Raw genomic sequence first — 27568 nt, 5'->3', positions numbered from 1 at the left:
CTTTGCTTTTCTTCATTCAGCTTGTTGTCAGAAACACAAGGCTCGGCACAGCGAAGGCTTGCACCCGCCTCCGGGACCCCTCAGGTGGCCACTTCCGCTGCCAGGCGGTCCAGGTCCTCAGCTTCCCGGGGCCCTTGTTCCACGAACTCTGTGCTCAGCTGCCACACCTTTACTGTGCCCTGGGCATCGCCCGCGGCCAAGAGCTGAGTCTGCTGGCTGTTGAACTCCAGACAGTAGACAGGGCTTTCATCCTGGGTTTGCTTGATCAAAACTGTGGGTTTCTGGGAGCTTTTCTGGAGATCAAACAGCAGCACGTCACCTGGAAAGACAGATACATGGAGTAAGAGAAACTCTAGAGACCACCACATGGAAGGAGGAGGCTACCACCTGGGTTCACTCCTGTCGTGTGCAGCCACGGTCGCTTTGAGTTGGGTTGCTGGAGGGAAGCCATCCTTACCCCCACGTGCAGTCTTTCCCCAACCCAGAACCCCAGGTACAAGCAGGGGCCAGACCACCCACCCCTTAAAAGAGATCCAGGCCTGGCGGCCCCTTCCTACCTTCCCCAGAGGCAGCTGCAAAAACCAAGGGCCGCACTGGGGACCAGCGCACAGCAAACAGATACTTGAGGGAGAGCTGCAGCGAGGTCAGGGGAGGGGCCTGCAGCATGGAGTACAGGTGGACATGCCCATCGGTCCCAGCGCTCAGGAAGAGATTCCTAGATGGGATGCAGGGGGCCAGGCAAGGGAATCAGTGCTGGGGTCTGGGTGGTGCTGGCCCCCAACACCAGACCCCTCCTGGGCTACCAAGCTCATGAAGAGCCTCCCTGGTCCCTGAGCCTGGAGCTGGTCCTCTCTTAGAGGGACGATGCCTGGGCAAACCACCAAAGACCTGGACAGGGTCTCAGGTGGGCAGAAGGCAAGCACTTGAAGCAGTTTGTCATGAGGCTTGGCAGGCTAGAGACCCGCAGTGCAGGGATGCCCTGGCCCCACTAAGCCTCGGGCCCAGGCCTCCCCTGCCTACCTGTGGAAGGGGGAACAGCTCACAGAGTAGACAGGACCACCATGGGGGGAGAAGGTAAACTGTGCCGGGGCCCGCAGGGGCACAGAGCTGGGCATCCGCGTGAGGGCTGCCTCTCCAGCTGCCAGGGAACACTTGAGCGGGAAGCCACCTTCTGTGCCCAGAATGAACAGCCTAGGGTCAAAGCTGGAGAAGGCCACTGCCGTGGCGCCCACCTCGGTCTCCCCCCGGGAATGCTGTGGAGAAATGGCAGCAGCAGGGTCAGAGCCAAATGCATCAGATGGCACTGTCCCAACAGAGCCAGAGAACAGGAGGGACGACCACAGCGAGTCGGGCCCACTGGCCACACCTTCCCGCCCCCGAGGCTCTCCAGCACAGGCCGAGGCAGTTTCCGGGCGCCCGCGTACCTTCTTTAGCTTGGTGCTCCGTGGCAGTTGCTGCATGACCAGGGCGAAGCCCTCCGTGAGCCGCAGCTGGCCCGCCCCGACGCCGCGCCAGAGCAGCACCTTCCCGTCGGTGGCCACGCTCAGCACCTGGAAGCGGTGGCTGTGCCCGGGCTCGGGCAACCACACCACCTGAGATGACGGTGTGCAGGGCCAGGATGGAGACAAGGGACACCTGGCCCAGGTGGTACACTCCACCCCTACCTTCCCTCTCTTCCAGGAAAAAAAGAATTATCAGGGAGGCCCAAGAGCCAGGCTCACCCACCAGGGGGCAGGCCCAGAGGGTTCCCAGGGCCCTCTCCAGTCCCAGAATCCCAGTGCCGCTCACTCGGTGCCTGCAGAGGAGGCTGGGAATGGCCACAGGGCCCTGGGAGTGGCTCCTGAGGGGGGTGACTCATGCTGTGGGAGCTCTGAGAATGCAGGAGGCAACTGTCCAATTGCCAACGCCCGGGTGACCTTCCTAGGAGAGTGGGCGCCCTCTGCCCAGCTCTGCCTCAGGGCCCACCCCGCCCGGCAGCCCCTGCCCTGACCTGGGACACAGGGTCTGTGTGGGTGTCATCCGTCAGGCCTGTGCGCCACAGCAGCGGGTCCTCAGGACGGCTCAGGTCCCACACCAGCACCTCGCCACTGTACAGCCCTCCTGCAGGGATAGTGGGCCTGGGCAGAGGCTCAGCCCTACCTTCAGCCTGGCTTCCTGGCCAAGCACCCGCCCTGGCCCACCCACAGAGCCAGGTGGCAGAGCCACTTGGCTGGAAGTCATCCCCACAGAGGGAGAGTCCTAGCCCCCAGCTCCCCTGCTGTACCCCAGGGAGCTCTGCCGGACGCCCCTGCCCTGCACCTGGCAGCTCCCTCCAGCGTTGTCTGCCCCGCACCACTGATGGCCTCCCAAGGGCACCTGCCTCTTTTGGCCTCTCCACGGCCCCCTAGCCCCGACCGTGGACCCCCTTCCAGACTCCTCCTCCGAGTTCCACCCCCTCAGGCCTCACCACAGACCTTCACCTGGGCTCCAGGCTGAGGGGGGTCAGGGCCTGCCTTTCTGTCTCCGGGCCAAAGGGCCCATGAAAAGCTCCCTTGTGTGCCTCTGCAGGGCGGGAAGCTGAGTCCTGAGAGGAGAGGAGGCAGAGGCAGCAGGTAGCTCACCTGCGACATGGGAGGGCTGCGTGGGGTGGAAGGCCAGACACAGGACAGCGCTGGGGACCTCCACCACGGCCGACGGCTGCCGGGGACTCAGGCCTCGCCGGTCCAGGTTCCAGGCACACACGAAGGACTTAAGCGTGCTCCAGTCCCCATGGTCCAGCCTGCACACGGACACACCTTAGCCGGCTGTGCCCCTGGGTGGGGCTCCTATCACCCACCCCACCTCTCTCCCCACTAGCCCTCGACACATTCGCTGTGTCCTTGTCACCACTAGACACTACTCTGGGTATTGAAGTGGCCCACGCTCCACTCTAGCACCCCAAGGGCGTGACATTCTCTGGAAAACGGTCCCCCGGCACCAAGGATGGTCCATGCCATGCAGGATGGGGACGCAGCGAGGCAGGCAGGCCCAGGGCCGCCGGGCAGGGGGGAGGGCGGTCCTGGCACTCAGCCCCACTGCCTGCTCTTCTCCTGCCACTTGTTGTCACCCCCACCCAGGAAGCCTTAAGAAGAGACTCCCAGGATGTCCAAGCTCTTAGAACCAACTCTTCCCTGTGCAGCTACAGAGACAAGGCCCTGCGAGGGTCCTGGAGTGGCACGCTGCCCTCACCCGCCCCACTGCCACTCACCTGCCGTAGGCACAGGCCACCACGGAGCCAGTGGAGTTCCAGGAGATGCCGGTCACATGCAGACCTTGCGCTTGGGCTGGAGGGTAGCCCAGGGTATACAGACAAGACACCTGCGGAGACGTCCCCAACCCTGAGTCCCAAAGCCACCAGCAGAGAGCCTCGTGACTGCCTAACCAAAAACCCCACCTAGGCCAGGCCATATTGGCCCTAGAGGCCCTTAAGTCCATCGGCCAGGCCTAGAGGAAAACGTGGAGTGTTCATCCCCACATCTGTCCCAGCAGGATGCTTCCAACAGCCCAGAAGGCATGGCCTGAGAAGCAAGGCCGACCGGGCTCCTGCCCAGAGCGGCAGCTGCCCTCACAGGCGCACTCCACAGTTTCCAAGCCTCAGGGGCTGTAGCAGGAAGGTAGGGATGGCTGCCAGCAGCATAAAAATGCCCAACATGGCCGAGTGGGACACTCGACAAGGGGTCAAGCAAACCATCCAACGTCATACTGTGCTACACGCATATGATTTTTTGGTGGTGGTGGTGAGTTGGTTGGTTTTCTTTTTTGAGACAGAGTCTCACTCTGTGGTCCAGGCTGAAGTGCAATGGTGCAATGTCCACTCACTGCAACCTCCACCTCCCAGGTTCAAGTGATCCTCATGCCTCAGCCTCCCAAGTAGTTGGGACTACAGGCAAGCATCACCACACCCGGCTAATTTTTGGGTGTATGTTTGTGTGTGTGTGTGTGTGTGTGTGTGTGTGTGTGTATATATATATATATATATATATATATATATATATATATATATATTTTTTTTTTTTTTTTTTTTTAAGAGATGGAGTCTTGCTGTGTCACCCAGGCTGGAGTACAGTGGTGCGGTCTCTGCTCACTGCAACCTCCGCCTCCTGGGTTCCTGCCATTCTCCTGCCTCAGCCTCCGGAGTAGCTGGGACTACAGGCACCCGCCACCACGCCTGGCTAATTTTTTGTATTTCTGGTAGAGATGGGGCTTCACTGTGTTGGCCAGGATGGTCTTGATCTCCTGACCTCGTGATCCGCCTGCCTCAGCCTCCCAAAGTGCTGGGATTATAGGCATGAACCACTGCACCCAGCCTAATTTTTGTATTTTTAGCAAAGATGGGGTTTCACCATGTTGCCCAGGTTAGTCTCGAACTCCTGACCTCAGGTGATCCGCCTGCCTCGGTCTCCCAAAGTGCTGGGATGACAGGCGTAAGCCACGGTGCCCAGCTGCACACAATTTTTTGTCTAGCTCTGGCATCTTGCTTTCAGTTCCCAGCCGGCCACAGCCACAAGTGAGGAGGCTGACAACCAGCCTAGCCAGGGGTAGGCACCAGCTGCCCAGGAAGTAGTGTGTGCCAGGAATCCAAACAGCCTCCCAGATCCTCTGACGTTTCAGATCTGTTGACCTCATGATTCTACATAAAGAAACTATCCACTGAAGGCTGGGCGCAATGGCTCCTGTAATTTCAGCACTTTGGGAGGCTGAGGCAGGAGGATAGCTTGAGCTCAGGAGTTCAAGACCAGCGCAGGCAAGATGGTGAAACCCCGTCTCTACCAAAAATACAAAAATTAGCTGGGCATGGGGGCCAGAGCCTGTAATCCCAGCTACTCAGGAAGTTGAGGTGGGAGGATCACTTGAACCCAGGAGACAGAGGTTGCACTGCTGCTCTCCAGCCTAAGCAACAGAACAAGACCGTGTCTCAGAAAAAAAAAAAAAAAAAAAGGCCGGACCTGGTGGCTCAACACCTGTAATCCCAGCACTTTGGGAGGCCGAGGCGGGCGGATCACGAGGTCAGGAGTTTGAGACCATTCCTGGCCAACATGGTGAAACCCCGTTTCTACTAAAAATACAAAACAATGAGCCAGGCGTGGTGGCGGGCACCTGTGGTCCCAGCTACTCGGGAGGCTGAGGCAGGAGAAAAGCATGAACCTGGGAGGTAGAGGTTGCAGTGAGCCGAGATCGCGCCACTGCACTCCAACCTGGCAACAGAGTGAGACTCCATCTCAAAAAAAAAAAAAAAAAAAAACTCATTTTGTTAAAAAAAAAAAAAAAAAAAAAAAAAAACTATCCACTGGAAAGACTCCCCACTCCACAGCCATACCCCGGGCAGGGCTGGAGCATGTGCAAGAGGTGCCTCTGCTGTGGAGAACAAGCTGGCAGGAGACCAGGACTAGCAACTCCACTCCTAGGTTTAGACCCAAGAGAAATGAAAACTCATGTCCGCCGGACACAGGCACATGACTCACAATACCCAAAAAGGGGAACAGCCCAAACGTCCATCAGCTGATGAGTGGCTAAATGAATGTGGTCTGTCGATGGAACACTATGCAGCTGTAAAAAGGAATGCAGCACCAATCCAAGCCACAACGTGCATGAACCCATTATTTTCAAACAAGGCTATACAGTGGGCTAGGAGGTAGAAGGAAGCTCTTGCAGGCCTGGTAATGTTCACTTTGTTGATCTGTGTTCTGGTTCAAGAAATGTTTACACTTTGTAAAAAATCATCTCAGGAGGCTGAGGCAGGAGCATCTCGAGCCCATGTGAAGTGCAGCCTGGGCAACATAGGAAGACCCTAACTCTAAAAACATTTTTTTGGCCAGGTGCGGTGGCTCATGCCTGTCATCACAGCACTTTGGGAGGCTGAGGCAGGTGGATCACCTGAGGTCAGTAGTTCGAAACCAGCCTGCCCAGCATGGTGAAATCCTGTCTCCACCAAAAACACAAAATTAGCCAGGTGTGGTGGCGGGTGCCTGTAATCCCAGCTACAGGAGAATTGCTTGGACCTGGGAGGCGGAGGTTGCAGTGAGCCAAGATCATGCCACTGCACTCCAGCCTGGGTGAAACAGCAAGATTCCATCTCAAAAAAAAAGACAAAGACACAAGCTCCCTCATCTCAAACCCAATGCTGTCTGCCCAACTGCCCATCAGTGTTTACAGGGTCATGACTCTGGACTGTACCTGGAGGGCAGATGACCTGGAGCATGGTAGTGAAACCAGAGAGACTGGGGTTCAAGTTCTGGCTCAGCCAGGGTATAGCTGTGTGGCCCTGGACAAGTCACTTAGCCTCTCTCAGCCTCATCTATAAACTGAAGATTATAATAGCACTACCTCATACAGTTGTTTTTTTTTGTCTTTTTTTCAGAAGGAGTCTTGCTCTGTTGTCCAGGCAGGAGTGCAGTGGTGTAGTCTCAGCTCACTGCAACCTCTACCTCCCGGGTTGAAGCAATTCTCCTGCCTCAGCCTCCCGAGTAGCTGGAACGACAGGCGTGTACCACCACGCCTGGCTAATTTTTGTATTTTTAGCAGAGACGGGATTTCACTATGTTGGCCAGGCTGGTCTGGAACTCCTGACCTCAGGTGATCCGCCCACCTCGGCCTCCCAAGCGCTGATGACAGGCATGAGCCACCGCGCCCGGCCTCATACCGGCCTCATACAGTTGTTTTGAGGAGTGAGTAAGATACCACAGGAGACATTCTTAAAGTGGGCCTGGCCCAAAGAAGGCCCTCACTGTACCATACATGGGGAGGCAGAGCAGCCGGGCCACCCGGGCTCCAGCCTCTGCCTCCACTGCTCACCCGCTCAGTTTCACCCTGGACGTTACTTCCACATAGGATGTCCATCCCCCTAACCGTAAAGTGGACAGAACAAAACCTACCTCAAGGCCAGCAGTGAAGACTCACTGACTTATTCTTAGGGAACCTAGCCCAGTACCAGGCAGGACGTTAGAGCCTGGTGACTGCTGACCGTGACGACGACTGGCACGGCTGTTATTTGTGGGAAGGAAAACAACGGGAGACAGAAGTGGGGCAGGGGCTCCACCCGAGGCTGCACCAGCCCATCCCCTACCATCTGCTGCTGCTCGGTCCAGTTCACCTCGAAGCCATCAAACGCGTGGCTCTGCCAGTTCTTGTTCAGCTCTCGGATGACCATGGCCTCCACTCTCCGAAGAAAGGCTGCGAGCCGAGGCACGTCGTACCGGGACAGGGGCTGCACGCTGACGGGCACAGGGGCCTCTGTCTGCACCTGGGCGTCCACATGACTCCGGCCCTGGGCGGACGCGTTGGCAGTGGCAATGCTGGCCGTCTGGCAACTTTTCTGGGGGGAGGGTGAAAACAAGCATCACCACCCGGCTGTTCTCGCCCAGCCCCCGCCCAGCCCCCTGCCTGCCTCTCCTGCTGGACCTCCTCCTAGGTGCGATGGTCTCCGGCTAGGGGCCTCTCTCAGTGAGGTCTGGGTTGGAGATGGCCCCTTGACTCTCCTATGTCCCACAGTCAATCAATGCCAGCCAACCAGAGCACTGTGTCCGCGCCTCAGCCCCAGGGACCAATTCAGGGCTGGCCAAGGGACCCACACAGGCCAGTGAGACCCTGCCCCAAACTTTTGGTACAATTCGGAAGAGCCAGAGGGCTCCATTTCTGAAGACGTGGAGGGCAGGCAGAACCACGTCGGCTCACACCAGCACCCTGGCAGACACATGGTCTGATGCCCATGAACACCCCAGCTTCACACCACCCCAGCTGCCTCCCTCAGCAGGCAGCCCTCCCAGCACCCGGGCGAGCAATGGCAGCTCCGGCATCCACTATGAGCTGCTGGGCGGGAGGCAGAGCACCGCCCCCAGAGGCCTTGCTCTCCACCCTGCCACCACGCCTACTATTCCTGGTCCCCTGCTTAGCTGTACCTGGCACAGGTACAAACATCAGAAAGGGAAGGAGAAGCCAGCCTCCCTATCTTACAGACATGCCCAATCTTCACCAAACGAAGGCTCTCTGGGCAGAAGCAATGATTGCTGCTGTGAGGGGCTTCCCCCAGGTGGCCAAGGGACAATGACAGGGCCCTGGACTGCCACACTCCCTCCTTCCCATCTCATGCAGGATTCGAGCTGGGCCAGGAGGCAAGCCCGGAGGAAGGAAAGGGGCCGGACTCACCAGGACAGTTCTCTTCTGAACAGAGAGGCCTCAGCACTGGTACCCACCCTCATCTCCACAGGCCACTCAATTCCCTCTGCTTGTCTGTGTCCTAGTGAACCGCAAGTCCCCTCGCATAAGACTCTGTCTGATCTTTGAATCCCCAGCACTTTGCACGGTATTTGGCACAAAGCAGACATTCATTTATACACATACACACACACACACACACACACACACACACAAAAAAAAAAAAAAAAAAACGCTGGCGCAGTGGCTCAGGCCTGTAATCCCAGCACTTTGGGAGGCCGAGGTGGGCAGGCGGGTGAATCACAAGATCTGGAGATCAAGACCATCCTGGCTAACGTGGTGAAACCCGATCTGTACTAAAAATACAAAAAATTAGCCGGGCGTGGTGGTGAGTGCCTGTAGTCCCAGCTACTCAGGAAGCAGAGGCAGGAGAATGGCGTGAACCCAGGAGGCGGAGCTTGCAGTGAGCTGAGATCATGCCATTGCACTCCAGCCTAGGCAACGGAGCGAGACTCCATCTCAAAAAAGAAAAAAAAAATTAGACGGGTGTGGTGGCGCGTGCCTGTAATCCTAGCTACTCAGGAGGCTGAGGCAGGGGAATCACTCGAACCTGGGAGACGGAGGTTGCAGTGAGCCAAGATCACGCCACTGCACTCCAGCCTGGGCTATGGAGGGAGACTCTGTCTCAAAAAATAAAATAAAATAAAATTATTGAGGTCAGGCACGGTGGCTCACGCCTGTAACCCCAGCGCTTTGGGAGGCCGAAGTGGGCGGATCACGAGGTCAGGAGATCGAGACCATCCTGGCTAATATGGTGAAACCCTGTCTCTACTAAAAATACAAAAAAATTAGCTGGGTGTGGTGGTGGGTGCCTGTAGTCCCAGCTACTCGGGAAGGCTGAGGCAGGAGAATGGCGTGAACCCAGGAGGCAGAACTTGCAGTGAGCCGAGATCGCACTCCAGCCTGGGAGACAGAGCGAGACTCCGTCTCAAAAAAAAAGAAAAATTACTTACTGAGCATCTACTTGCCAGGCATTGTATGGGTAATGAAGATACAGCAGAAAAGAAAATGTGCAAGATTCTTGTGCCCCAGGTGCTTACACAGGGGTGGGGAGAGATGAAAAAACAAGAAATACCAAATCCACACAGCACTGAGCACATCCAGAGGCAAGAGAACAGAAGCAAACAGCCAGGGAGGCTGTCTGGGGACAGCAAGGGTGGCCTCTTAGGGAGAAGGCATTTGAGCTGAGGTGAAGGACACGAAGGAGCCGGCCAAGTGGAAAGCTTCAGGAAGGAGTGTCGTGGGCCAGAATAAAATGTTATAGAGGAAAATTGCCTGAGCGCAGTGGCTCACACCTGTAATCCGAGCACTTTGGGAGGCCGAGGCAAGAGGATCACTTGAGTCCAGGAGTTTGAGACCAGCCTGGGCAACAGAGAGAAACCCTGTACCTACAAAACAATTAAAAATTTGCCAGAAGCTAGGCATGGTGGCTCATGCCTGTAATCCCAGCACTTTGGGAGGCCAAGGCAGGTGGATCACAAGGTCAGGAGTTCAAGACCAGCCTGGCCAAGATGGTGAAACCCCGTCTCTACTAAAAATACAAAATTGGCCGGGCACAGTGGCAGGCACCTGTAATCCCAATTACTTGAGAGACTGAGGCAGGAGAATCGCGTGAACTTGGGGGGCAAAGGTTGCAGTGAGCCAAGATCATGCCACTGCACTCCAGCCTGGCTGACAGAGGGAGACTCCATCTCAAAAAAAAAAAAAGGCCGGGCGCGGTGGCTCAAGCCTGTAATCCCAGCACTTTGGGAGGCCGAGACGGGCGGATCACGAGGTCAGGAGATCGAGACCATCCTGGTTAACACGGTGAAACCCCGTCTCTACTAAGAAATACAAAAAACTAGCCGGCCGAGGTGGCGGACGCCTGTAGTCCCAGCTACTCGGGAGGCGGAGGCAGGAGAATGGCGTGAACCCGGGAGGCGGAGCTTGCAGTGAGCTGAGATCCGGCCACTGCACTCCAGCCTGGGTGACAGCGCGAGACTCCGTCTCAAAAAAAAAAAAAAAAAATTGCCAGGCATGGTGGCACATCCTGTAGTCCCCAGCTACTCAGAAGGCTAAAGTGGGAAGATTGTTTGAGCCCAGGAAGTGGAGGCTGCAGTGAGCCGCTGATTGTGCCACTGCACTCCAGCCTGGGCAACAGAGCAAGTAAAGCCCAAGAAGATGTGTTGGACTCTGGGAATCATGGAAAGAAGGGAATCCAGGGTGACCCTGGGATCTGCACTGAGAACCCGTGGACAGGGCATCCCCAGATGTGAGGTCACACTCAGACAGAGAACACAGGGCAGTTCTGTGGGGCCTGCTTTGGACTCAGATGCCTCAGCCACCCACGGGGAGGCATCAAGTATTCCCAGGGGAGGTTACAAAGCTCTGGAGAGCTTCTGACCAGACATGTGACTTGAAGCCACAGAGCTGGAGGAGGCTGCCGAGGGAGCATACACATCAAGGAATGAATGAATGCGCCAGGGGATCACAAAGTGCATGTGCCGAGTCAAGGGGACTAAGGGAGAATCTCAAACTCTGTGAAAGCCACAATTCTGACCACAGTGCCACTTGGTAAGAGCTCACTTCCAGGCACTGTGCCAAGAGCTTCACCCACATCACCTCATTCCTCCTCACAACCACCCTACGAAGTAAATCCTATGTTCATATTATTAATGTTGGCACTGGGGCACAGAGAAACTGAGGAACTCACCCAAGGTCACACAGCAAAAGGTGATCAACTTTAACCCAGGCGGCCTTTTTTTTTTTTTTGGAGACAGGGTCTCACTCTGTTGCCCAGGCTGGAGTGCAATGGAGTGGTCATAGCTCATTGCAATCTACCTCTGCCTCCTGGGCTCAGGCAATCCACCTCAGACTCCCAAGTAGCTGGTACTACAGGTAAAAAACTACACCTGGCTGATTTTTTTTTTTTTTTTTTTTTTTTTTGAGACGGAGTCTCGCTCTGTCGCCCAGGCTGGAGTGCAGTGGCTGGATCTCAGCTCACCGCAAGCTCCGCCTCCCGGGTTTACGCCATTCTCCTGCCTCAGCCTCCCGAGTAGCTGGGACTACAGGCGCCCGCCACCTCGCCCGGCTAGGTTTTTGTATTTTTTAGTAGAGACGGGGTTTCACCGGGTTAGCCAGGATGGTCTCGATCTCCTGACCTCATGATCCGCCCGTCTCGGCCTCCCAAAGTGCTGGGATTACAGGCTTGAGCCACCGCGCCCGGCCTACCTGGCTGATTTTTTAAAAGAATTTTTTTATAGAGACAGGGTCTCACTATATTACCTAGGCTTGTCTCCAACTCCTGGACTCAAATGATCCTCCCTCCTCGGCCTCCCAAAGTACTGGGATTATAGGTGTGAGCCACCGCGCCCAGCCAACCTGACTTGCCACTAGACTGTCTGACCTGACGACAGTAAACTGCATCCCAGCCATAGTGCTGTCCCACACACACACGAGGCTGGGCCAACCAAGTGTCGCTGCACTCCGCTTCAGACACTTGGCAGATACAGCACTCCTCACAAACTGAAGAATCACGGCGCCCTGCACTGCACAAGCCTATCAAGCCATTTTCCCTACAGCATGCGCTTAGTTCATGCCTATGCCACATTTTGGCAATTCTCACAATATTTCAAACTTACTCATTCTTAGTATATCTGTTACAGTGATTTGTGATGGGTGATCTTTGATGTTACTACAATAACTGTTTTGCAGCACCACAAATTGCACCCACGTGAGACAGTGAACTTCATCGATAAATGTTGTGTGTGATTTGACTGCTCCACTGACCAGCTGTTCCCTATCTCTCTCTCTCCTTGGGCTTCCCTATTCCCTGAGACAAAACAACATTGAAAGTAAGCCAATTAAGCCAGGTGTGGTGGTTCATGCCAGTAATCCCAGCACTTTGGGAGGCCAAGGCAGGCAGATCACCTGAGGTCAGGAGTTCGAGACCAGCCTGCACAATGTGGTGAAACCCCATCTCTACTAAAAAAACACAAAAATTGGGTGGGCGTAGTGGCTTATGCCAGTAATCCCAGCACTCTGGGAGGCCAAGGCGGGCGGATCACCTGAGGTCAGGAGTTCGAGACCAGCCTAGTCAACACAGCAAAACCCCATCTCTACTAAAAATACATAAATTAGCTGGGCATGGTGGTGTGCACCTGCAACCCCAGCTACTCAGGAGGCTGAGGCAGGAGAATCGCTTGAACCCAGCCTGGGCAACAAGAGTGACACTCTGTCTCAAAAAAAAAAAAAAAAAAAATTACCCAGGCGTGGTTACGGGTGCCTGTAGTCCCAACTACTTGGAAGGCTGAGCCAGAAGAATCACTTAAACCTAAGAAGCGGAGGTTGCAATGAGCCGAGATCATACCACCGCACTCTGGCCTGGGCAACAAAGTGAGACTCCATGTTAAAAAAAAAAAAAAAAAAAAAGCTAAGCCAATTAATATCCCTACAGGGACCTCTAAATGTTCAAGGGAAAGGAATAGTTGCAGGTCTCTTAATTCAAAAGCTAGACATGATTAAGCTTAGTGAAGAGGGCATGTTGAAAGCTGAGACAGGCTGAAGCCAGGCCTCTTGCACCAAACAGCCAAGTTGTGAACGCAAAGTTCTTGAAGGAAATTAAAAGTGCTACTCCAGGGAACACACAAATTATAAGGAAGTGAAACAGCATATTGCTGATAGGGATAAAGTTTAGTGGCCTGGATAGAAAATCAATCCAGCCACATTTCCTTAAGACACACCATAACTCAGAGCAAGGCCCTAACTCTCTTCAACTCCATGAAGGCTGAGAGCGGTGAGGAAGCTGCAGAAGAAAAGCGGGAAGCCAGCAGAGGTTGGCTCATGAGCTTTAAGGGAAGCAGCCATCTCCATAATGTACAAATACAAGATGAAGCAGCAAGTGCTGCTGGACAAGCCGCAGCAAGTTCTCCAGAAGATCTAGCTCAGATTATTGATGAAGATGGCCGCACTAAACAGATTTTCTTTTTTTTTTTGAGACAGAGTCTCACTCTGTCACCCAGGCTGGAGTACAGTGGTGTGATCTCGGCAACCTTCGCCTCCTGGGTTCTAGCAATTCTCCTGCCTCAGCCTCCCGAGTAGCTGGAATTACAGGTGCCCGACACCATGCCTGGCTAATGTTTGTAATTTTTTTTTTTTTTTTTTTTTTTTGAGACGGAGTCTCACTCTGTCGCCCAGGCTGGAGGGCAGTGGCCGGATCTCGGCTCACTGCAAGCTCCGCCTCCCGGGTTTACACCATTCTCCTGCCTCAGCCTCCTGAGTAGCTGGGACTACAAGCACCCGCTACCTCGCCCGGCTAGTTTTTTTTTTGTATTTTTTAGTAGAGACGGGGTTTCACCATGTTAGCCAGGATGGTCTCGATCTCCTGACCTCGTGATCTACCCGTCTCGGCCTCCCAAAGTGCTGGGATTACAGACTTGAGCCACCGCGCCCGGCCATGTTTGTATTTTGAATAGAGACAGAGATTCACCATGTCAGCCAGGCTGGTCTCAAACTCCTGAACTCAGGTGATCAGCCCGCCTGGGCCTCCCAAAGTGCTGGGATTACAGGCATGAGCCACCACACCCGGCCCAGATTTTCAAAGTAGATGAAACATTGGAAGGACATGCCATCTAGGAATTTGGAAACTAGAAAGAAGTCAATGCCTGGCTTCAAAGCTTCAAAAGACAGGCTGACTCTCTTGTCAGGGGATAATGCAGCTGATGACTTCAAGGAAAAGCCAAAGTTCATTTATACCCAGAAAATCCTAGGGCCCTAACAAATTATGCTAAGCCAGGCACAGTGGCTCATGTCTGTAATCCCAGCACTTTGGGAGGCCAAGGAAGGTAGATTATTTTTGAGTCCAAGAGTTTGTGACCAGCCTAGGCAACATGGGGAAACCCAGTCTCTACAAAAAATTTAAAAATTAGCCAGGTCAGCTGGGCACAGTGGCTGACGCCTGTAATCCCAGCAATTTGGGAAGCCCAGGTGGGCTGATCACGAGGACAGGAGTTCGAGACCAACCTGACCAACACGGTGAAACCCCATCTCTACTAAAAATACAAAAATCAGCCAGGCATGGTGGAGCGCACCTGTAATCCCAGCTATTTGGGAGGCTGACGCAGAAGAATCACTTGAACCCGGGAGGCAGAGGTTGCGGTGAGCTGAGATCACGCCATCATACTCCAGCCTACGCAACAAGAGCGAAACTCTGTCTCAAAAAACAAACATTAATATGGCATCTGCAAATTTCCTGTGAATTGGTAAGAAGCCACAATTACTCTTTGTGCTCCGGGATACCTAAATCAGCTTCCCATGGTTTGAGATCCCTTTGGGGATGAGGCCCAAGTCCATACCCTGCCACTATGCCAGGCAGTGTGTGACTGGCAAGAGGGTAAGGCTCCAATAAGCAGCCCCCAGGAAGTCAGAGAAAGAAATGAGGCATGGGAGTCAGAATCCTCGCTTCCTAGGTCACTCTCAGAGGGGAGTGTTGAGGAAGCTGGGCCCCGGGTCAGCCTCCCACACCTAGAAAGTGTATCCAGGGATCAGGCGCTATGGCTCACGCCTGTAATCCCAGCACTTTGGGAGGCCAAGGCGGGTGGATCACAAGGTCAAGAGATCGAGACCATCCTGGCCAACATGGTGAAACCCTGTCTCTACTAAAAATACAAAAAATTAGCCAGGCGTGGTGGCACACGCCTGTAATCCCAGGTACTCGGAAGGCTGAGGCAGAATTGCTTGAACCTGGGAGGTGGAGGTTGCAGTGAGCTGAGATCACACCACTGCACTCCAGCGTGGGCAACAGAGCGAGACTCTCAAAAAAAAAAAAAAAAAAAAAAAAAAAAAGGTGTGTTCAGGGGAGTACAAAGGGCTGGGCCATACTTTACGTAATCACACCAGGACGTCCTCAGAAGGAATCAGAGAAGAGTGACTACCAAAGCAAGACCAGTAGGGTCCACCCTCTTGAGAGTCTGAGGCCCCAGGGTCCCTCTGCAGCCTGAAGGCCAATTCTTCCCCAAGAGAGCCTGCAGCAATGAGAAGCCCAAAACATCAGCACTCCTGCCTCTCAGAGGAAGGAAACTGAGGCCCAGAAAGATGAGGAGATGCCTCCTGGAAAGTCCACCTGCCCCACAGGACCCCTTTTCTTGGAAAACCTCCTACCCAAGCCACAAGCTAGGCCCCAAGCCTGACTTCTCTGACTGAATGAAAACTGAACACTGGCCGCGCACAGTGGCTCACACCTGTAATCCCAGCACTTTGGGAGGTCGAGGCAGAAGGATCACTTGAGGCCAAGAGTTCGAGACCACCCTGGCCAACATGGCAAAACCCCACCTCTATTGAAAATACAAAAATTAATCGGGTGTGGTGGCACACGCCTGTAATCCCAGCTATCCGGCAGACTGAGGCAGGAGGATCACTTGAACCAGTAAGGCGGAGGTTGCAGTGAGCTGAGATCGCGCCATCGCACTCCAGCCTGGGCAACAGAGCCAGACTTCGTCTCAAACAGGGGGTGCCATATGCTAGAGAATCTCCTGGGCCGGGCCGGGCCAAGCCAGGCCCAGCCAAGCCAAGCAGGCAGAGCCAGGCATGGTGGCTCAGGCCTGTAATCCTAGCCCTTTGGGAGGCTGAGGCAGGCAGATCATTTGAGGCCAGGAGTTCGAGACCAGCTTGACCAAAATGGTGAAGCCCTCTCTCTACTAAAAACACAAAAAAAAAGAAAAAAGAAAGAAAAATTAGCCAAGTCTGTTGGTAGACGACTGTAATCACAGCTACTAGGGAGGCTGAGGTGAGAAGATCGCTTGAACCTAGGAGGTGCAGGTTGCAGTAAGCCAAGATTGTGCCACTGCACTACAGCCTGGGCGACAGAGGGAGACTCCGTTTCAAAAAAAAAAAAAAAAGAGAGAGAGAGAGAGAATCTGCCGGGCCGGAAGCTACAGCCAGTCCAGAAAAGGCACTCACGTAGAGGCCCAGAGGTAGGCAGCGAGGTGAATTCAGAAGAGGGATGCAGCAGAGGCCTGCCAGGGGGTGAAAGCACACAAGAAACCATTCAGTTCAGCATTTCCTAGGCACCTCTGGGACACGGAAAACTACAGGAGACTCACCCCTGCCCTCAAGGAGCTAAATCAAGGGAGACAGACCTGAATGTTAAAAATGCACCCCACTGGGCCGGGCACAGTGGCTCACGCCTGTAATCCCAGCACTTTGGGAGGCCGAGACAGGCGGATCACAAGGTCAGGAAATCGAGACCACAGTGAAACCCCGTCTCTATTGAAAATACAAAAAAAATTAGCCGGGCGCGGTGGCGGGCGCTTGTAGTCCCAGCTACTCAGGAGGCTGAGGCAGGAGAATGGCGTGAACGCAGGAGGCGGAGCTTGCAGTGAGCCGAGATCGCGCCACTGCACCCCAGCCTGGGCGACAGAGCGAGACTCCGTCTACCGAAAAAAAAAATGCACCCCACTGGGAAACAGTTCAATAGATCGCAGTGAGGATGGCGCACTGGAATCATGCTTGATGCCTCTGAACTGCACACTTTCAAAAATGCTTAAAACGGGCCAGACACGGTGGTTCACAGCTTTAATTTTCGCACTTTGGGAGGCTGAGTGGGAGGCTCACATGAGGCCAGGAGTTCAATACCAGCTGGGTAACAAAGCAAGACCTCTGACTCTACAGAAATTTTCCAGATTAGCCAGGCGTGATGGTGTGCACCTGTAATTCTATCTACTCGGGAGACAGAGGTGGGAGGATTGTTTAAGCTCAAGAGTTTGAGGCTGCAGTGAGCTTTGATCACATCATTGCATTCCAGGCTGGGAGACAGAACTAGACCACCAGCACTTTGGGAGGCCGAGGTGGATCATTTGAGGTCAGGAGTTCGAGACCAGCCTGGCCAACATGGTGAAACCTCGTCTCTACTAAAAATACAAAAAATAGCCAGGCCTAGTGGGACACGCCTCTAATTCCAGCTACTGGGGAAGCTGAGGTGGGAGAATTGCTTGAACTCAGAAGGCAGAGACTGCAGTGAGCCGAGATTGCACCACTGCACTCCAGCCTAGGGAAGACAGTGCGACTCCATCTCAAAAAAAAAAAAACAAAAAAAAACTGGGCCAGTGTAGTGGCTCACACCAGTAATCCCAGCACTTTGGGAGGCTGAGGCGGGCAGATCACAGGTCAGGAGTTCAAGACCAGCCTGACCAATATGGTGAAACCCATCTCTACTAAAACTACAAAAATTAGCTGGGCATGGTGGTATGTGCCTGTAATCCCAGCTACTCGGGAGGCTGAGGCAGGAGAATTGCTTGATCCCAGGAGATAGAGGTTGCAGTGAGCTGAGATTGCACCATTGCACTCCAGCCTGGATGACAGAGCAAGACTCTGTCTCAAAAATAAATAAATAATTTTTTTTTTTTTTAAGTAACTCTACTGGAAAGCAGCTGGATTAAACTAGTGGTTCTAGTGGTTCTCAAACTTCGCTATGCATTAGAATCATTTAGGGAGATTTTATAAAACCAGATTCCCAAGTCATACCACATGCAAAGTAAGCCACAGTAACTGCAAGTAGAACCCAGGAGTTCACATTTTTCAACACTTTCCAGGGCATTCCACTGTTGACTACCTTTGAGAAGAGGGATGAGGTACCCCTCAGCTGAGACAGCGGGGCCAGTCACTGACACTCAGAAACTCCACATGAACAGCACTGGCTTTCACTTGGCTTTCTGGTCAACAGTCCCATTCAATCCCATAAGAAGTATCCTAACAATCGCACTTCACAGAAGACAGACTGCTTTACTAGTCCAGGGCCAAGCCACTAATAAAAAGGATCTGCACCCTCAAACTCAGATCGAAAATTAAGGTCCAGGACACCGTCCCTCTAAACAGATAGGGATGTGGCAAGAAAAGTCAAGTCAGGCCAAAAACTACATATATATAAAAATATACATATATAATATATACACAAATGTTATATATATTATATATAGTAATATATATATAAATACATATATATTTTTTAAGACAGGGTCTCACTCTGTCATTCAGTCTGGAATGCAGTGGCGTGATTTTGGCTCACCGCAACTTCCACCTCCTGGGTTCAAGCGATTCTCCCGCCTCAGCTTCCCGAGTAGCTGGGATTACAGGCAGGCGCCACCACGCCCGGCTAATTTTGCATTTTTAGTAGAGACGGGGTTTCTCCATGTTGGTCAGGCTGGTCTTCAACTACCAGTCGACCTCAGGTGATCCGCCCGCCTCGGCCTCACAAACTGCTGGGATTACAGGCGTGAGCCACCGTGCCCAGTCCCATTTTTGTATTTTTAGTAGAGATGGGGTTTCACCATGTTGGCCAGGCTGGTCTCGAACTCCTGACCTCAGGTGATCCACCCGCCTCAGCCTCTCAAAGTGCTGGGATTACAGGCATGAGGCACCACGCCGGCCCATAGATTACCTCCACAAAGAAGAAAAAGTTAACTCAAAAAGCACCAGGCGGCAGTAGCACAGTGGTCACCATGACGGCTGAGGGGCTGGGCGCGGTTCTGCCAGGCTAGGAGCACACCCAGCACCCAGAATCTCAGTGGTCGCTGCTTAAGCACAGCCTGTGAAATGGCCACCTCTGCCCCCTCCTTGGAGCATGTCGGGAAGCTGCATGAGATCTTTCACTGTCTCCAGGAAGGCCTACAAGGGGTGCCCAAGCAGCTGCTGGATGCAGTGGGGACCAATGAGAAGCTGATCAGAGATGTTGATGAAAAGCAACAGGAAGGAAATAAAAAGCTGGCAGAGATGGAGGAGGAACTACATTATGCACCTCTATCTTTCCGTAACCCCATGATGTCTAAGCTTCAAAACTACCAGAAGGGCCAGGGGTAGTAGCTCACACCTGTACTTCCAGCACTTTAGGAGGCTGAGGTGGGCAGATCACTTGAGGTCAGGAGTTCAAGACCAGCCTGACCAACATGGTGAAACCCCATCTCTACTAAAAATACAAACATTGGCCGGGCGCCGTGGCTCAAGCCTGTAATCCCAGCACTTTGGGAGGCCGAGGCGGGTGGATCACGAGGTCAGGAGATCGAGACTATCCTGGCTAACATGGTGAAACCCCGTCTCTACTAAAAATACAAAAAACTAGCCGGGTGTGGTGGCGGGCGCCTGTAGTCTCAGCTACTTGGGAGGCTGAGGCGGGAGAATGGCGTGAACCCGGGAGGCGGAGCTTGCAGTGAGCCGAGATCACGCCACTGCACTCCAGCCTGGGAGACACAGCGAGACTCCGTCTCAAAAAAATAAAATAAAATAAAAAAATAAAAAAATAAAAATAAAAATACAAACATTAACCAGCCGTTGTGGTGCGCAGCTGTAGTCCCAGCTTCTCAGGAGGCTGAGGCAGGAGGATCACTTGAAACCGGGAGGTGGAGGTTGCAGTGAGCTGAGATTGCACCACTGCACTTCAGCCTGGACAACAGAGCGAGACTCTGTCTCACACACACAAAAAGAAAGTACCAAGAGTAGCCCAGGCGAGGTGGCTCAGGCTTGTAATACCTATACCTTGGCCGGGCGCGGTGGCTCAAGCCTGTAATCCCAGCACTTTGGGAGGCCGAGACAGGCGGATCACAAGGTCAGGAGATCGAGACCATCCTGGCTAACACGGTGAAACCCCGTCTCTACTAAAAAATACAAAAAACTAGCCGGGCGAGGTGGCAGGCGCCTGTAGTCCCAGCTACTGGGGAGGCTGAGGCAGGAGAATGGCGTAAACCCGGGAGGCGGAGCTTGCAGTGAGCTGAGATCCGGCCACTGCACTCCAGCCTGGGCGACAGAGCGAGACTCTGTCTCAAAAAAAAAAAAAAAAAAAAAAAAAATACCTATACCTTGGGAGGCCGAGGTAGGCGGATGACTTGAGGCCAGGAGTTTGAGACCAGCCTGGCCAATATGGTGAAAGGTCAGGAGTTCAAAACCAACCTGGCCAATATGGTGAAACCCCATCCCTACTTAAAATAAAAAAAAAATGGACTGAGCACAGTGGCTAACACCTGTAATCCCAGCACTTTGGGTGGCTGAGGTCAGGAAATCAAGACTACCCTGGCTAACACGGTGAAACTCCACCTCTACCAAAAAAAAACCAAAAAATTAGCCAGGCGTGCTGGCATGCCAGCTACTTAGGAGGCTGAGGCAGGAGAATCACTTGAACCTGGGAGGGAGAGGTTGCAGTGAGCCAAGATCGTGCCACTGCACTCCAGCCTGGGCAACAGAGTGAGACTCTGTCTCAAAAAAAAAAAAAAAAAAGAAATTATTAGCCATGCATAGTGGCTCATGCCTATAACCCCAGCCACTCGGGAGGCTGAGGCAGGAGAATTGCTTGAAGTCGGGAGGCAGAAGTTGCAATGAGCTGAGATCACGCCACTGCACTCCAGCCTAGGCCACAGAGTGAGACTGTGTCTCAAAAAAAAGGCCAGGCAGGGAACAGTGGCTCACGCCTGTAATCCCAGCACTTTGGGAGGCCGAGGCAGGCGGATCACGAGGTCAGGAGATCGAGAGCATCCTGGCCAAAACGGTGAAACCCCATCTCTACTAAAAATACAAAAAATTAGCCGGCTGTGGTGGCAGGCACCTGTAGTCCCAGCTACTTAGGAGGCTGAGGCAGGAGAATGGCATGAACCTGGGAGGCAGAGCTTGCAGTGAGCCGAGACTGCGCCACTGCACTCCAGCCTGGGCAATAGAGTGAAACTACGCCTCAACAACAACAACAAAAAAACGGCTGGGCATGGTGGTTCATGCCTGTAATCTCACCACTCTGGGCCGAGGCGGGGAGATCACGAGGTTAGATCACGAGGTCCGGAGTTCAAGACTCACCTGGCCCACATAGTAAAACCCGTCTCTACTAAAAATACAAAAATTAGCTGGGCATGGTGGCACGTGCCTGTAGTCCTAGCTACTCCGGAGGCTGAGGCAGAAGAATCACTTGAACCCAGGAGGCGGAGGTTGTGGGGAGCCGAGATGGTGCCACTGCACTCCAGCCTGGGCAACAGAGCAAGACTCCGTCTCAAAAGAAAAAAAAAAATACAAAAATTAGCTGGGCGTGGTGGCGCGTGCCTGTAGTCCCAGCTCAGGACTGAGGCTGAGGCAGGAGAATCGCTTGAACCCAGGAGGCGGACCGAGATGGCGCCACTGCACTCCAGCCTGGCAAGAGGCTCCATCTCACAAAAAAAAATTTAAAAATTAGCTGGGCACAGTGGTATGTATCTGTAATCCCCGCTACACAGGAGGCTGAGGCAAGAGGACGGCTTGAGCCTGGAAGTTGGAGGTTGCAGTGAGCCAAGATGACACTACTGCACTCCTACCTGGGAGACAGAGCAAGATCCTGTGGATGGATGGATGGATGGAAGGGAGGGAGGGAGGGGAAGGGAAGAGTGGGAAGGGGACAACAGAAAGGGAAGGGATGAAAAAAGTAACTTACCTTCTTCTGGCCCTTGAAACATTCTTACCATATAAAAGAATCTCCTTAGGTAAGAGAGCTGGCTGTTTCAAGTGAACCATCCTCAGATGAAAGCCTTCACACCCAAGTATTAGAATCATTTTCTTGGGATTCTACAGGTTAAAGCTATCTAAAAGAAAATTAACCGGACTCAATCTCATTCTATTAGAAAAAAAAAAGTATTAAACTGAATCAATGATTCCTAGAGTCTACTTTTTTATTTATTTTTTTATATACAGAGTCTCACTGTCACCCAGGCTGGAGTGCAGTGGCACAATCTCGGCTCACTGCAACCTTCGCCTCCCATGTTCAAGCGGTTCTCCCACCTCAGCCTCCAGAGGAGCTGGGATTACAGGTGTGCACCACCACATCCAGCTAATTTTTGGTACTTTTAGTAGAGATGGGGTTTCACCATGTTGGCCAGGCTGGTCTCCAACTCCTGACCTCAGGTGACCCACCAGCCTCAGCCTCCCAAAGTGCTGGGATTACAGGTGTGAGCCACCACACCCAGCCCCAACCTAGAGTCTTCTAAAAATGTTCAGCAAGGCCGGGCACGGTGGCTCAAGCCTGTAATCCCAGCTCTCTGGGAGGCTGAGGTGGGTGGATCATGAGGTCAGGAGATCGAGACCATCCTGGCCAACACGGTGAAACCCCATCTCTACTAAAAATACAAAAAATTGGCCAGGCATGGTGGCGGGTGCCTGTAGTCCCAGCTACTCGGGAGGCTGAGGCAGGAGAATGGCGTGAACCCGGGAGGCGGACCTTGCAGTGAGCAGAGATCGCGCCACTGCCCTCCAGCCTGGGCGACAGAGCGAGACTCCGTCTCAAAAAAAAAAAAAAAAAAGTTCATGTTGGCCGGGCGCGGTGGCTCAAGCCTGTAATCCCAGCACTTTGGGAGGCCGAGACGGGCGAATCACGAGGTCAGGAGATCGAGACCATCCTGGCTAACACGGTGAAACCCCGTCTCTACTAAAAAATACAAAAACTAGCCGGGCGAGGTGGCGGGCGCCTGTAGTCCCAGCTACTCGGGAGGCTGAGGCAGGAGAATGGCGTAAACCCGGGAGGCGGAGCTTGCAGTGAGCTGAGATCCGGCCACTGCACTCCAGCCTGGACGACAGAGCCAGACTCCGTCTCAAAAAAAAAAAAAAAAAAAAGTTCATGTTCAGCAAGACCTATTCCGAGTACTGCTTAAAAGCCAGTGCATCTGAATCATCAGTTGACCTGTGATAAGGATAGACAGTTAACTAAACCACCCAGTGCCCTGGCTTTCCCTGAGAACTGCTCCCATGCAGCACAGCAAAGCGGGGAGTGCTTGCAAGCCAGATCAGATCCTGGCTTCAGCTGTGCAGACTTCTAGGCCTAAGGTAAGAAATCTGTCCTCAAGATAAGACTTCATGGAAACCTCACTGGCCTTGGGGAAGATCTGGGCTCTCTGCAGGTTCATGCAGCAAGCTAAGCCTCAGTATTCTCTTCTGGGACATGTGCAGCACCCAAGGCTGCTCATCTTCAGAGGAAAAGCATAAGTCGTTACAATACTCTGAGAGGCCCCACCTGACCTGCCTTTCCTCACCTTATCCTCTCTGACCTCACCTGGGACCACTCTTCGCAATCTCTCACTCCTCTCCAGGCCCATCTGCCTCCTCAAACAGACAGATTTGTCCTAGGGCCTTTGCACTGATCTTTTTTTCCCCCTGTAGAGTCAGGGTCTCTCACTGTGTTACCCAAGCTGGAACACAGTGGGGCAATCATAGCTCACTGCACCTTTGAACTCCTGGGCTCAAGGGATCCTCCCCCCTCAGCTGCTCAAGTAGCTGGGACTACAGGCACAATGCCACGGCACCCTACTTTGCACTTGACTTTTCATCTCCCTCGATGACTCTACCCCAGGTATCCACTTAGCACAAGCTCACTCCTCCAAATCTTTGCTAAAATGTCACCCTCTCACTGTAGTCCACACGGCAAACCACACTCTCAATCCCCAACCCAGTCCTTCCAATCTCTCAGCTTTTTCTTTTGTCCACGGCACTGTTCACCTTCTAACACACTGCATAATTTACTTATTAAACATACTGTTAATATTACAGCCCCTGCCACTGCCCATGTAAGCTCCAGGAGGGACAGATGTCTGTCTTCTTTTCTGATGAGTCCCCAACCCTTGAACAGCTCCTGGCACACGGCAGGTACTCCAAGTCCGCACAGACCCCTTGGGAGAGGCCTTGAGCACGCAGCAGCCCCGCCCTTCATCTCATGAGAGCACCTCCTTTTCTGCGCGTTTGATTAAACACCTGGAAAACTGGCTTATCTAGAATTTACGATGCAGTTTGGTCATTTAAAAGTTAGCCTGGGCCGGGCGCGGTGGCTCACGCCTGTAATCCCAGCACTTTGGGAGGCCGAGGCGGGCGGATGACGAGGTCAGGAGATCGAGACCATCCAGACTAACACGGTGAAACCCCGTCTCTACTAAAAAATACAAAAAAAAAAATTAGCCGGGCGTGGTGGCGGGCGCCTGTAGTCCCAGCTACTCGGGAGCCTGGGGCAGGAGAATGGTGTAAACCCGGGAGGCGGAGTTTGCAGCGAGCCGAGATAGGGACAGCTTAATCCCAGGAGTTGGAGACCAGCCAAGGAAACACAGGGAGACCCCATCTCTATATATAATAAACAGCCGCCGTGGTGGCGCGCGCCTTAAGTCTCAGCTACTCTGGATGCGCAGGTGGGAGGATCGCTCGTGCACCGGAGGCTGAGACTGCAGTGAGCCGAGATCGCACCACTGCACTCCAGCCTAGGCGGCAGAGCGAGACCCTGTCTCAAAAAAAAAGCGAAACAAAACCAAAAAAAAAGTTGTTTTAAATGCTTAAACACTGCAGTTCACACAAAATCCTTCAAAACGTGGGATCCGGCCGGGCGCGGTGGCTCAAGCCTGTAATCCCAGCACTTTGGGAGGCCGACATGGGCGGATCACGAGGTCAGGAGATCGAGACCATCCTGGCTAACACGGTGAAACCCCGTCTCTACTAAGAAATACAAAAAATAGCCGGGCGAGGTGGCAGCGCCTGTAGTCTCAGCTACTCGGGAGGCTGAGGCCGGAGAATGGCGTGAACCCGGGAGGCGGAGCTTGCAGTGAGCTGAGATCCGGCCACTGCACTCCAGCCTGGGCTACAGAGCGAGACTCCGTCTCAAAAAAAAAAAAAAAAAGTGGGATCCTTGTAGGTGTTTTTTTCCACTTTTTGTTGTTAAAAAATGAGCCAAGAGCATCCTCAGGGTCAGTTTATGTGGAATAAACCATAAAGGCAAACGGTGGGACGCCCGAACCCGCCCGGCGGCCGCGCTGCGCCCGCGCCTTCCCGCCCGCGTCTCTCCGCGCTGGGCCCGAGCCCTCACCGTCTCCCCGCGGATGCCCTGGACAGCCCTCCACTGCGAGGGCACGGTCGCCACACCCAAGGTCTCGTCCTGCAGTGCCCCTGGCCGCCCCGGCCCCGGGCCGCTCGCAACCCCGCCCGTCGCCAGCACCGCAACACCAGCGCTTCCCGCCTGGCTGAGTGGCCCGGACTGCGCGCGGGTTGCCATGGAGACGGTTCCGCCCCCTCGTGCCGACGCAGCCAGGCGCGACCTCCGCCCCTACGCCGCCTTGAGCGGAAACGGGGAACGTGAGGCTGGCGGCGCCATGTTTGAATTGGTCGCAGCGCCACCTGCAAGGCCTGAAAGAAAGAAAAGTAATGATTCTTCTTGGCCAGAGAAAGAAGCATGACCGGTTTTGCATACCCTGTCCCTAGAAAAAGCAGGCTCGAGGAAGGCCTGACTACTCCTAGGCGAGGAAAACTGTGGAAGTGAGGCATTGGTGCCAGGTTCAAAGATGGCGCTGAGCGGCCAAGCGCAGAGGCCAGGCGAGGGCTGGAGCCTGCGGCCGTGGCGGGCCCGCGAGTTCTGGGCCTGGGGGCGCAGATCTGGCTAAGCCACTGATGCTTCCAGAAGATCCGAGAACCGCGCCACTCGAACAGGCTGTCACCTCGAAGCCAAGTGATCTCCCTTTGATCCTCAGTCTCTGTCTCAATAGAATGATGATGAAAAATATCCCTACGGAGATTAAATGTGGTTGAAAAGCTGGGAGGCCCAGGCTGGGCGCGGTGGCTCACGCCTGTAATCCCAGCACTTTGGGAAGCCGAGGCGGGCGGATCACGAGGTCAGGAGATGGAGACCAGCCTGACCAACAACATGGTGAAACCCCGTCTCTACTAAAAATATAAAAATTAGCCAGGTGTGGTGGTGCGGGCCTGTAATCCCAGGTACTCGGGAGACGAAGGCAGGAGAATCGCTTCAACCCGGGAGGCGGAGGTTGCAGTGAGTTGGATCGCCCCACTGCACTCCAGCCTCCGCAACGGAGTGAGACGTCCCCTCAAAAAAAAAAAAAAAAAAAGAAAAGCTGGGAGGCCTAAATGAGGTCTTCTACAGAAAAATGCTTATTAAATCGAAATTAAAAGCAAATAACCAAATAATGTGCCTACTGTATGTCGGGCAAAAAGTCCAGAACCTCTCTTATTAAATTCTCTCCCTGAGGAAGGAATTGCTTTTTTTTTTTTTTTTTTTTTTTTTGTATTTTTTAATAGAGACGGGATTTCACCGTGTTAGCCAGGATGGTCTCGATCTCCTGACCTCGTGATCCACCCACCTCAGCCTCCCAAAGTGCTGAGATTACAGGCGTGAGTCACGGGGCCCGGCCAGGAATTGCTTTTGATACAGTATTGCCTCCTTCTGCCATTCCCCACGCCCCACCGCAATTAAAAAACCCTGGAGATTCCAACCTGAGGACTAAAACAATAAAAATAAATAATAAACAAATAGACTGGGTGCGGTGGCTCACACCTGTAATCCCGGTACTTTGAGAGGCCAAGGCAGGAGGATCGCTTGAAGCCAGGAGTTCGAAACCAGCCTGAGCAACATAGTGAGAGCCAGTCTCTACCAAAAAAAAGTTTCAAAACTTAGCTGGGCATGGTGGCACATGCCTGTAGTCCCACCTACTCGGCAGGCTGAGGTGTAAGGATCCCTCGAGTCCAGGAGTTTGAGGCTGCGGTGAGCTATGATTACACCAATACACTACAGCCTGAGAGATAGAGCAAAACCCTCTCTCTAAAAAAATAATAATAAGCCAAACGAGATGGCTAGCACTTCGGAAGGCCAAGGCAAGAGGATCACTTGAGCCTAGGAGTTTGAGAACTGCCTGGGCTGAACATAGCAAAACTCCCTAGCTACAAAAAATTTAAAAATTAGCCAGGCATGGTGGCACACACCTGTAGTCCCAGCTGCTCCGGAGGCCAGGGTGAGAGGATCCCTGGAGTCAGGGACGTTGAGGCTGCAGAGAGACCTGATTGAACCACACTGTGCTTCAGCCTAGACAAGAGAGTGAGACCCTGTCTCAAAATAATAATAATAATAACAAAATAATGAAATTTTTTTTTTTTTTTTTTTTTTTTTTTTTGAGATGGAGTCTTGCTCTGTCGCCCAGCCCAGGCTGGAGTGCAGTGGCGCGATCTCGGCTCACTGCAAGCTCCGCCTCCCGGGTTCACGCCATTCTCCTGCCTCAGCCTCCCGAGTAGCTGGGACTACAGGCGCCCACAACCGCGCCCGGCTAATTTTTTGTATTTTTAGTAGAGACGGGGTTTCACCGTGGTCTCGATCTCCTGACCTTGTGATCTGCCCGCCTCGGCCTCCCAAAGTGCTGGGATTACAGGCGTGAGCCACCGCGCCTGGCCAAAATTTTTAAAATTCTAAAAAATGATCTGGAAGGATAGATGCTACTTTTTCTTTTTCTTTTTTCTATTTTTTTTTTTTTTTTTTTTTTGACACAGAGCCTCACTTTGTCGCCCAAGCTGGAGTGCAGTGGCGTGATCTCGGCTCACAGCAACCTCCACTCCCCAGTTC

At 53.4% G+C, this 27568-nt stretch overlaps 1 protein-coding gene across 26 annotated transcripts; it reads right to left on the bottom strand.

The window, feature by feature from the left end:
* Nucleotide 1: 1 nt before the first annotated feature.
* Nucleotides 2–25225, bottom strand: DYNC2I2 (dynein 2 intermediate chain 2). 26 transcript variants are annotated; one of them, XM_065530944.2, is made up of 11 exons: nt 25034–25219; nt 21638–21785; nt 14298–14395; nt 7082–7330; nt 3227–3336; nt 2601–2758; nt 1991–2100; nt 1425–1673; nt 1021–1253; nt 558–715; nt 2–319 (listed from the first exon to the last, which is right to left on the bottom strand). In XM_065530944.2, exons 4-11 carry the CDS (start codon nt 7163–7165, stop codon nt 81–83), a joined length of 1341 nt encoding a protein of 446 aa, XP_065387016.1. In that variant the 5' UTR covers nt 7166–7330; nt 14298–14395; nt 21638–21785; nt 25034–25219; the 3' UTR covers nt 2–80. The 26 variants fall into 26 exon arrangements, 20 of the variants coding, with proteins under 20 accessions (XP_065387016.1, XP_073872519.1, XP_073872522.1 ...); XM_074016418.1 differs by having other exon boundaries at nt 1425–1592; XM_074016421.1 differs by having other exon boundaries at nt 1425–1592; nt 7109–7330.
* Nucleotides 25226–27568: the final 2343 nt, after the last annotated feature.

The sequence above is a fragment of the Macaca fascicularis genome, chromosome 15, assembly GCF_037993035.2.
Source record: "Macaca fascicularis isolate 582-1 chromosome 15, T2T-MFA8v1.1".
Classification (NCBI taxonomy): Eukaryota; Metazoa; Chordata; class Mammalia; order Primates; family Cercopithecidae; genus Macaca; species Macaca fascicularis.
This window is presented reverse-complemented; position numbering and strand designations above follow the sequence as displayed.